An 11,424-nucleotide genomic window follows, 5' to 3' on the forward strand; every position below is an offset into this window, starting at 1 on the left:
TCCATATGCATCACCAGGTTACAAAACAAATAGGTCACAGACATGAAAACGCAGGACAACATCCATTAAAAGGCAGCATATGAAGTCACGCTGATCTATGACCAAACTAAAGGGAGTTCAATACAGAACAGTGTAGAAAAACCAAATCCCAGTATCAGTAAAAACATGATGAATTTTATGGCAAATAAATAGTCTTTGGACTGATCTTTAGTTAAAAGTCCTGGAAAACAACAGGAACAGAACCAATGTTTGCTTTGTAAATAAATAAAAAGTAGTGCTTTTCTCTTCTCACTTTAGTGACTGCCACACAACTTTCTTATGTAGTTAAAAAAAAATAGTAAAGTTCTGCCAAGGCCAAACATTTTTATTCTACAGGAGCCCGACTATTATCCCTTACTTGCACCAAATTGTACAAATTCCTAGATCTCACCATAAATTTATTACATCAAGATTAATACAGAATTTCTTCCAAACTTTGAAGGTTTCTTCCCCAGCTCATGTCCAATTCCTTCACCTTGTTTGGTGCAAATCAGTTTGGTACTTTTTGCATAATCCTGTTGATAAAGACACAAACAAAATAAACACACACAGGTGGAAACTCAACTTCCTTGTTGTAGGAAGAAAACAGTGATGTGATATAAACTCATCCCTGGGTGTAAAGCATACGATTAAAGATTCAAGAGTTTTTTTACCTTATACAGGATATAAGGATGAGTGACAGGATGGCTAATATGGTGAATATCTCTTAGGTCTTCTGCACTAGTTTGATGGTAAGGCACAAACCCCAGATGTCAGGGATCACCAGCAAATGACCGAGATGTGTCCTCAGTTTGGTGATTACAAGTTTGAAACACTGACAAAGTCAGGCCAGGTTGGAGTCATTCCTTGTGATCCAGTCATTGGCTGCAGCGTTATATCAGTCCCTGATATTTATTTTATTGGCTGGTGCACTGCTTGTCCGTGGACTCCTGGTTCTTTGATCAAACTAAGGGGGGGATTGTTGAAGATAAAATCCCTGCAGCCAACCTCCCTTTTAGCCTTATTGTTTTATCTCAGATGCAATGTCAGCATACTTCATCAACAGCATCCGTCCAGGGTTCTGTCAATTCCTACGAAGCAAACAGTGACACACAGGGTGTTGGCCTTTTATTTGTGACGGGACTACCAGCCGCTGGCCTACAGTCACATCCACCAGCATTTCACAGGCTCTGGCTCGCTCCAACTGACCATCCTAACTAGTGAAGGAGGCCCCTATTAATTTCCCATTTAACTTTCAATAGATGTTCCCTATTGAGTGGACATGTGTCAGTGAAACAGAAAACGGCAAGTCCTGTTTTTTCTTTGATTTAAGGGTAGGACAAAAAAGTTTCCTGTATGGCACAGAAATCAACGTAGACATTTTAAACTTCTTAAGAAATAGAGGGTGTTGTTGTATTCAAAATAAGTCAAACTATAGCTACATTGTCTAAACCATTATACTTAACAATTATTTAACTATATTAAACAAAGTGATTGAAAGTGATCCTTCAATAAAGCCCTGTGCCTCACCTATACTAAAGTTCATACAGATGGATTGATAACCATCAGCTTTACATCTTCTTCAATCTTCAAACAGTTATGTGAATTCTCATTTCATATATATTACTTTAGGTGTGTAATTTGATATATACAACATATTTAAATATGTTAAGATATTATGTACACCATTCTACAGAGACGTTAATGTCTACCAAAACACAAAACAGTTATTACAATGACTGTGGCCACATCTAGTGGCGAATTTGAAAATTACAGTACCACATCTACATTACTGTACTTCAAATTCTAGATTGAGCATTAAAAATTAAAACCAAAACAATAAAGCTGGCTGTCAAATTTAAATAACTGATGGTCAAACCTTTGTATCAACATGTGTGTCAATGAGGATCAATAACACAAAAGTGGTTTCATGAAAACTACAGTATTTATTCAACCATTTCAACAGAGTTAAATATTTATCAATTGTTTTCACAAGTGGTTTTGACAAACAAGGGAGTGTTTAATGCTGGAGTCATGATGTCATGTTGGACTAAGGCCACGGTTGTAACAGATGCTTTCCTTACAGTGAAAAGGGAGTTAACAGGTTTCATAACGTTCAGAATCAATAGTTTGTCAACAAATACTTGAACGAGTGTATCAGGGAGAGAACACTTTCAAGTTTCCTACAACTTCTGGATGATAATAGATGAAGCTCCACCGCCTCCGTTGCAGATGCCTGCCAGCCCGTACTGTCCTGATTTCAGATTGTGCACCATGTGACCCACAATTCTCGCCCCAGACATCCTGCCAAATGGTAAGGCATATAAAGCATTAGTAATAAACCACAACATGTTTTGTTATGCTTTTACATCCAAGCTGATGACCTGTGTTTATCTGCAACCTTGTCACTAGAGATCAATTGCTTGTTCAGCAAAACATGGACAATAAAAAACATGACATAACATAGAAGGGGAGGTAGGCACAGGACGTCCCACTGGGAGAATAGTCGTCCCAGGTTGACCTTGAAATTGTTGAACAGATAAAATATTAATGAATAAATACATATATAAACTAGAATAATAAATACTTTACAACCAACAAGAAGGCCTTCTGCCTGAGTTCAGAAGTGAAATGGCAGTAGGAAGGAATGGGTCTGAATCTGGTACATTTTAAAAAGGGGGAATCTGAGCCAGAAGAACAGCTCAGCTTGCTGGACCCCAAGAGTTTACAGCAGATATATGCTCACAGCCAGTTTAAAAAAAGTATATTTTCTAAAAGGATTTGGTTTAATTGTAAGTGCAAAATAAAGAAAAAATAACATTCATTTTGATAGGTTTTGATTGTAAAAAATATGAATGGTGTGATTATGGTCACAGATAAATAGTACGTAGTAACTAAGTGGTCTGCCTTGTGTTAAACTCTTGTACTGCCGAGTGATAAGAAAACGTCCTTAAAAAGATGACTGCCACAGGCAACAGACATGCATCTGCAAAGACGCATTTTAATTTGGTTTGAACCCAGGACATATGCCATCAAACAGTTGGTAACCTCTGTAAGACGAAGACGTAAAATGCTGTGAAAACTCAAATAGGATGTTATATTGCAATTTAGACATAAACATGTCTACATAATGCGACATGTCTACAGAATACTCGACATGTGTTAAAGGTCCAGTGTGTAAGATTTAGGTGAAAGGGATCTATTGGTAAAAAATTTAATCTAAAATAATCCTAGAGAGGTTTTCAGGAGTGTGTTTCATCTAAATTATACAATGTGCCCTTCATTTTGAAAAACTCTATATTACATCAGGGGGGTCTTCTCTATGGAGGCCGCCATGTTTCTTGTAGTAGCTCAGACTGGACAAACTAAACACTCTTTGAGTTTTTATGAAAACCAAAGGCTACCACAGGTTCTCCTTCATGTTTGGCAGAGGAGGGTGAGGTGAGTGGTATTTAGCTGCAACATGCAACTTCTTCACTAGATGTCACTAAATTCTACAAGTTGCAACTTTACTTTGATTATTGCTTATTGCTTATTGTATGACCTTATTCAGGTTAAGCAAAAATACTGTTTGTCTAAATCTGGTTATAAACGTAACAATTAATTTCCATGTAAACATGTGTCAGTGTCTTGTAAATTATTTGATGTCTATGTTATGGACCAACTTTTAATATAGGCCTTAAGTTTTAGATATATATTCAGGTAGATGGTTTAACTGAAACCCCTCATCGATAACAGTTTTTTTCTTTTGTGTGAACTTCTAGTGTAGCAGATTCAAAAGTATCAAGACAAGATGTCTGGATCACAAAGGAAGAAGGATGAAACAGGAAAAGAAAAAACAGGACAAACCTTGTTCTTCGACTTGACTAAGTAGCTCCTGGAAAGTTAATACTTAAAAGCTTGTACATTTGAGCGTTTCTCTTAATTCAAGGTCAGATTCTCGATATAAAAACAAACAAACAGCAAGACTGCATCATTCTCAGCTCCTTACCCAATTGGATGTCCCAGGGACACAGCTCCACCGTTGACGTTGACTTTCTCTGGGTCAATGTCCAACATCTTGATGTTGGCCAGGACGACTACGCTGAAGGCCTCATTGATCTCCCACATGGCGATATCTTCCTTCTTCAACCCTGCTGCATTCAGCACCTGACACGGATTCACACATGGAAGTGTTAAGATGTTCTAATGTATTGCATCCAAAGACAAATATAAGTAGAGGGCAAATGGAATCTTTATGTTTTTATCATTTTAGTAAGATAATTAACGCCTTTGGACTTAAACAATAAAACAATTATAATATAAAAAACTGTGTTAACAGTGAAGAGCACTTCCAGCTTCACAGTTCTGCCACAATCTCCACGTTTCCAAATTTAAAAAGTATCTTCCACAGAAACCTGAGGTCATCTCACAATGCACCAGTTAAAAACCTTGGACTCACCTTAGGTACAGCAAACGCAGGAGCAATGGGGAAATCAATTGGTGCGACCGCGGCATCAGCAAAGGCTGTGTGGATAAAACAACGTATTCTTTTAATTCACAATGTAACAGAATAAAATGAAAAACAACCTATCTCAAAAGGCACCGTTTAACTATGACCGGACAGGAAATAACTAAACCACTGGCTTCTTTATTCGAACTTGACCAGTACAGACAAGTATCCGAGCAAAACAACGTATGTAAACATAAAATTTGCTTTATTTTCTAACTGCTAAACATACTCTACTACCATGACTGTCTTGTGCTTTTATGCCTCTGCTAAACAGTAAAATTGCAGTTTACACACATGTATATAAATATGTAGTTAAGGATGAAGATAGTTAATAAAAAATGCATTAAGCTTTTTTGGCATAATGAGCATATCAATTAGTGATCTTTTACCAACAATTTCTAATCAGTTCCTTCTCGGGTCCAAGTGAATGTTTGTGGCAAATTTGAAGAATCCCCTGTAGTAATCTACAGATATCATATTGAAGATATTTTGTTAAACCAAAGACGGTTGCCCATTAAAATCATATCGGTTCATTTTCATGTCCAAGTTAACCTTTGTACCAAATTAGAAAAAAGTCCCTCAGAGGGATTCTAAAATACTTTAATCCTTAGATTAAAAAAACTCTCCAGCTCAGACAGTTCTTTGGAAGCATATTTCTTTGAACTAGTTTATGCATTTATCTTTAATCCGTCATTTTATTTGATTCGTTGTCTTGCTAATTTGTTACTCTGTGTTTTTGAAAGTGCTATATAAATATATTTTATTATTATTATTATTATTATGCACATTGTATTACCTGTAGAATGAATGCATCGCAACAGTCCAATGTTTCATCTGAAGACCTACAATATGTTCAAGCCTGACATTCAGTTAAACTATGCCAGTACTGCATATTCTGTGTCTGTGTGTGTGTCTGTGTGTATAACTTACAGACAACCCTTGCCAGTGGAGTGACATTGAGTCTCTGGGCAGCTTCTGCTGTCATTAAAACTAGAGCAGCTGCTCCATCGTTCAGCGTGCTGGCATTGGCTGCTGTCACCGTGCCTATGAGAAAAACGTAAACCAGTTAGGAGAAAATTCTGAAAGACTCAGCAAATACATAACTAAAGTATTCTTTATGTATGTATGCAATAATACTATAGTAACTAGTATCGTATGTGTATGCTGACCCTCCACAGGTGAATCATCCAATAAAATAAAAATGCATGACAACTAAATATTTACCATTCTCTCTCTGGAACACAGCCTTCAGTTTGGGGACTTTGCTGAAGTCGACCCTCCTCCACTCTTCGTCCTCGCTCACGATCACATCAGGTTTGCCTACAAAATCCCATCATCAGACATGCTTTGCTGTATGAATGACCAATCTCCCCATGCTGCCCAACAGAAACGTCTCTTTTGCCATCTTGCTGTACCTCTCTGGGGAATACTGACTGGTACAATCTCCTTGGCCAGCACTCCAGATTCATATGCCACTTTGCTGCGGCTGTAGGAGCTAATGGCGTAGGCGTCCTGTTCCTCCCTGGTGATGTTGGAGTTTTTGGCTGTGTTCTCTGCACAGTTTCCCTATTGAATAAAACAAGACAGAAGCAATGGAAAATTAATATATACAAATCACACAAAATTATAAATTAACCTTGTTAACCTTAACAAATGTTTGGGACAAGGAGAAAGTCATGTTATAAAGAAGGTAATTGCTATGTTCACTTTCTGAAAAAGGCTTCCCACCAAAACATCATCAGAAACACTTTACATTCATTACTGAAGCAAGATGGAATCATATGTCTGAATCATTTTCAAAAGTATAATTCGGAAGAATAGAAGAAACTCTCTCCAGAATTATGATGCTTTAAAACTACAATAACGCTTGAGATTTTCAGTAAGGCGACGATCAACATAAAGTTGACTTTTACCATGTGGAATTTGTTGTAGACATCAGTGAGTCCATCCTTCACAATGAGGTCTTCAACCCTCACTCCTCCGTACGCTGGGGTGTCTCTGGTCATTACATAAGGTACGTTGGACATGCTCTCCATTCCTCCTGCTACCATCACATCCTGAAAAATAATAAATTAATAAATGCTTTACATTATAGGATTACTTTATCTGCCTGCCCACTTAGTACAAAGTCTATAAAAATCCAGGAGAAGTTAATGTGTGAACACAGGAAGGGATTATTATCTCGATCTACGGGTAGATCTTCAATATCTTAACTGTCGATCTCTGAAACTTTCTGGACTCACAGGCTGCGGTTGTGCCACAGATCAGCTGTGTGTCGGTTGTCTGTTGTTCACTTGGCTTTGTATCCGCTACTGGCGGCGGAGTTGCTGGTTTATCTACAGCATTCTCTTCAATACAAGTCAGATTATGTACAAGTCTCTACAGTATAAAGATTATAAATAAATGTCTGCAACACTTGTTGTATGCGTTTTAAAATAAAAACACTCCAGCGTTTCTGTTAAGAAATCCATTCTTTTTTTAAAAAAAGGGGTTTTATTGTGAAATATTCGTAGGAGCGGAAGTTGCACGGCTTGAAACTGTACAGTACCTGCATTTATTTGAGTACACAGGAATACCTTTATACAAGGTAATAGTCATTTATGGCCATATTCAAGACAAAGCCTATGTAAAAACATTGTGCTGTAGTAGCAGCTCCTCTGCAGATCATACTGTTGAACTGAATCTAAATATTGTGCTTTAAACAGATGCTGTAAATATAAATTGATATTAATGTGAAAATTGGGGATTGAATAGATCAACTTCCTTTCTCTGTGTATATTTATGTACGTACATTCAGCCCTTAACAGAAATTGCAAAAAAATATTAAAGATGACCCTCCTAAGTGGGTTTTTTGGAAGATATGAGGTTGTAGATCTCAGCTTAGGTTTTGAATTAGAAAATGTTCTTGAAACGGTTGTTGACCACTACTTAATAGCGTAGTACCATGACATACCAGGCATTAATGGCAGTGACAGGATTCAGAATGATAACTGTAGAGTCTGACACAGACTGCGAACCAGAAGTTTAAGACCCATCTCGCAGTGTGTAACATAGTACATTTTTTGCTGTTGCTGTTCTCTAAAGCCATTGTTAGACGCCATGACAGGCAGAGTTTCCTATCAGTAGAGCTGTATGTCTTACAACACCACTCTAATTCCTGTCATCTGTTTACATCAGCAAGGCAAAGTCTGCGATGACCTATTTTATTCTGAGAGTGTGTGGTAAACAAAGTTTGTTTGTGGTCGTAATAAAGTCACCTATCATCTTACCTGGCATCAGTTTTGTGTTTTTAACACAGAAAAACATATTTCAGGACAAGCGATGTCATATGTGAGAACAATTTATGATTGTTTCCCGTCTTTATTCACTATGCTCATTGCATTGGTTTGCAAGCAGCTTCTATCAAGCTGAACAGCTGCAGTATTTTAGTAGTACCTGGTGTCCACACATAAGACTCTGGGCTGCCATCATGATGGACTTCATCCCAGAGGCGCAGACCTTGTTGATGGTAGTTGCTGGAGTGCCGAGGGACAAGCCTGGAGAAGAAATCAGAGACGTTTACGAGTTTGCAAAAAAATTCAAATTATCAACTACTACTTTTGCCTTTGTGTGTTTGTGTGCATCATTCTATCACAATAGATCTGTATATTCAAAACTAGCTGTTTGTACAGTCTGAAAGTAGTTTCAATCTTCCAGTGAAATTATTATCATCATGATATAAAATTCTTTCTTTCAGAGGCTGGGTGAACTTACCAAACCCTGAAAGAGGCCTCACGAAGCTGCTGGAAATGAAGCAGGCTTGTTTTAACCTAAAGGTAAGCGCTTGTTCTTCAAAATGTTATGCCCTAGACATGTATATTCTGTATCTTTCACATTAGAATTTGAACAGAAACAGCATCAATTGGCTGTGAAGTAGTGGAGAGAGCTGACAGTGCTGGTTTTGTTCTGTGTTCTTGTTCTTCTGGACATCAATATTTTGTGGTCACAAAGAATACAAAATTTGGTCCACACCTGCGCCAAGCAAGGCTTGTCTGGTGGGAGCCTGTCCTTCTCCTGCCTGAAGCACATTGCCCATGAAGACCTCCTTCACCTCCTCAGGAGAGATTCCTAAACACAAGAAGCAATAAGTTAACTCACCAAATATACACAGCCACCCATCCACTCATTCTTAATCTACTTGTAATACTTTCACATTTAACATCTGGTGTATTAGCTTAGTCATAAATTTACATATTTGCGGATGATGATTAACCAATGCACGGGGTTAGTTGAGTTACACATGTAGTCACAACTCATATAATGACTGGATGAATAAATCTACTGCAAACGACCCACGAGAACAAACCTGCTTTTTCTATGGCTCCTTTGATGGCGATGGAGCCCAGTTTAGTGGCTGGTACTGCTGCCAGGCTGCCTCTGAAGGAGCCCATTGGAGTGCGGACTGCGCTGACGATGACGACTTCCTGAAACCAGCCACGACAAGTTTGCATTAAAGGTTCAGTCTGTAATATTTAGTCTCATCTAGTGGTGACGTTGAATGTTGCAGCTAAATACCCCTGTCATCATCCTCCCCTTCCAAACATGAATAAGAACCTGTAGTAGCCTTCAGTTTTAATAAAAAACTCAACAGGTGTTTAGTTTGTCCAGTGGACGACTGTAAAAAACATGATGGCCTCCGTAGAGAGGACCCGTTCCAGATGTAAATATAAAGTATATAAAACTAAAGGGCCTATTCTAGGGTAGGGAAAACAACAATTCTTACAGTTTAGATGAAACAGACTAGTGAGGCACCACTAGGATTGCTTTATATTACATTTCTGCCAATAGCTCCCTTTCACCTTAATCTTACACACTGGACCTTTATGAGTGCGTGACATTGACTTACATTGAGCGAGGGCCGAGATGTGTAGGTTCTTGACAGGTACTTGTGAGCCTGCAATGTGAAGACAAAGAGTTTATGTTCTATTCATGTGAGACAGTGAGGTCTAACCTGAAGCTCCCCCATATCAGTGCTGGGTCACAGGCTAGACAGCTGCTAGCATAACAAATAGGGAATTAGTCATGGCGAAATGAATGGCAAAATTATGAGTAAGCAGAAGCAGTGGACATCAGCTTATGATGTGGCTAAAATAGCTTTTGTTTACGCTAGGTGCAGAAAAGGGTCTCTTCTAGTTTTCAGTTAGCTTAGCTGCGTAGTTTAGTGCTAGCTTCTTGAGAAATACAACATTACAGTTACTCCAGTGACTGTGTTTAGCTTCACAATGTCACTGTGAGGCACCTGCTGCAGTTACTGATTGTTTCCTGGTTGTTTACAGGCTGTTTCATTATTGTGGTCAAGGACAAACACAAACAGTTTAAACGAGCAGCTTTAACCCAGCCAGGGCCTCACGGTCAAACAGATGCTACAGCTAGCATGCTACAGAGCATCGGGTTCTTTCACACACCCACACTTACCAGGCGTCTGCAGCCGTTAGCGTGCATGTTTAAAAGTCCAGCGGAGGACATTTTGCACCGATAACTGGACAGGGACTCACACGCTCGCCTCAACTTCACCTTCAGACATGCAGCGGAGTGACGACACGCAGCAGCCAATCACAGTGAGAGGTGTGTTCACCCTTGACGTCACGGCTGGCCAGGCATCATGGTCGTTGTAGTTTTACAGTAGAATCCAGGCGTTCATCTTTAAGATAGAGCTTTATGAACTCTTTACTCTTCACTTGACTTTCACGTTAAGGGTATGTTAACATTAAATGTGTAAAAAAGAGCGACAAATTCCAGAAATCTAAACGATTAGCCTCAGCTTCGTGATCAGTATCGATAAGTACTTGATCATTATGCAGCCGTATGACAGAGCTGATATTTGTGATTATATAAATTATATCATGTACCTTTTTTTAACTAATGCATGGCCTATTTGTGCTATGTTATCTGTAATCTTTTGCTTGTTTGGAAACCTGTTCCTACAGAGGTTTATTGTTTTTTTTGTTGCGATGACACACAAATCGAATAATCCTCAGTCAAATAAGTAGAATGAATTATTCACGCCATAACATACCCTATTAATATTTAAATGCCTCATAAAATGGTTATCGTGTGTATATATTTATTAAGATTTGGTTCAAGTGATAACCTAATCAATACCTTATTAATTCAATCAGGTCTGCCTGTATTGGAATTCAACAGACACTGGAATGCTGCCATACACATAGAGATGCTGATTTAAGTTTTTGTACAGAGATGTACATATATAGTAGCTAGTGGACGTAGCAATAAAAACCCTCACACTGTGAGTGCCCTTCAGTGTGTGCAGTTTTCAGGTGTGTACGTGAACACCCACCCGAACGCACTTTTGAAGGCGCCTCCAAGGACGATATCAGAAGACTGTTAGGCTAACAACATGGTGTAAATGATACCTTTGCGAGTCGAATATGAATGTCTAAACCCAAGGAATCCTTTTGAATTCAGTAGTCTAAAGAAATGTCAACAATAAAAGACAAACTATCATGAATAAGTTCTTCAAAGCACCAAAAGGGCTGTAAGGTGTGTTTTGAAGAACTCTTCTTTCCCAATAAAACATACACAGGAAAAAAAGCTTCTCTAGTGAGAAAGAGCACTCAAAGTGATTCACAGCACTTATGAAGAACCAGTTTTTCTAAGCGTGCACTATGTATGTGTGATAAATGCATTACATGTTACTCTATGTTGAGTATTGTTTCAATGAGTCCTGTCCTTTGACTCAATTACGTTCAACTGTACAAATAAGTTTACAGTTTGTGTTCATAGGCTGTAGAGATGAACGTAGTGTCGGTGACGTCACCCAACGGTTTCTGAAGAGTGAAAATCATAGAGTGTATATAAAGAGGTTGTGTTAAGGTTTGACCAGTTTAAATCAGGAATTGCATATGTTTCTATCT

The 11,424-nt window shown here is 38.4% G+C and overlaps 1 protein-coding gene and 1 long non-coding RNA gene across 2 annotated transcripts; both read right to left on the minus strand.

Moving 5' to 3' along the window:
• Positions 1 to 349: 349 nt before the first annotated feature.
• LOC133969602 (uncharacterized) lies at positions 350 to 928 on the minus strand. The gene is made up of 2 exons (XR_009924224.1): positions 693 to 928; positions 350 to 554 (listed from the first exon to the last, which is right to left on the minus strand). It is a non-coding gene; the product is annotated as an uncharacterized LOC133969602 (long non-coding RNA).
• A 1,013-nt stretch (positions 929 to 1,941) lies between these two features.
• acat1 (acetyl-CoA acetyltransferase 1) lies at positions 1,942 to 10,114 on the minus strand. The gene is made up of 12 exons (XM_062406194.1): positions 9,965 to 10,114; positions 9,396 to 9,443; positions 8,856 to 8,973; positions 8,522 to 8,617; positions 7,946 to 8,046; positions 6,424 to 6,567; positions 5,926 to 6,076; positions 5,735 to 5,830; positions 5,441 to 5,554; positions 4,460 to 4,524; positions 4,010 to 4,167; positions 1,942 to 2,322 (listed from the first exon to the last, which is right to left on the minus strand). The coding sequence occupies exons 1-12, from the start codon at positions 10,013 to 10,015 to the stop codon at positions 2,202 to 2,204; spliced, it is 1,263 nt and encodes a 420-aa protein (XP_062262178.1). The 5' UTR covers positions 10,016 to 10,114; the 3' UTR covers positions 1,942 to 2,201.
• Positions 10,115 to 11,424: the final 1,310 nt, after the last annotated feature.

This window comes from Platichthys flesus, chromosome 15 (genome assembly GCF_949316205.1).
Source record: "Platichthys flesus chromosome 15, fPlaFle2.1, whole genome shotgun sequence".
NCBI classification, from domain to species: Eukaryota; Metazoa; Chordata; class Actinopteri; order Pleuronectiformes; family Pleuronectidae; genus Platichthys; species Platichthys flesus.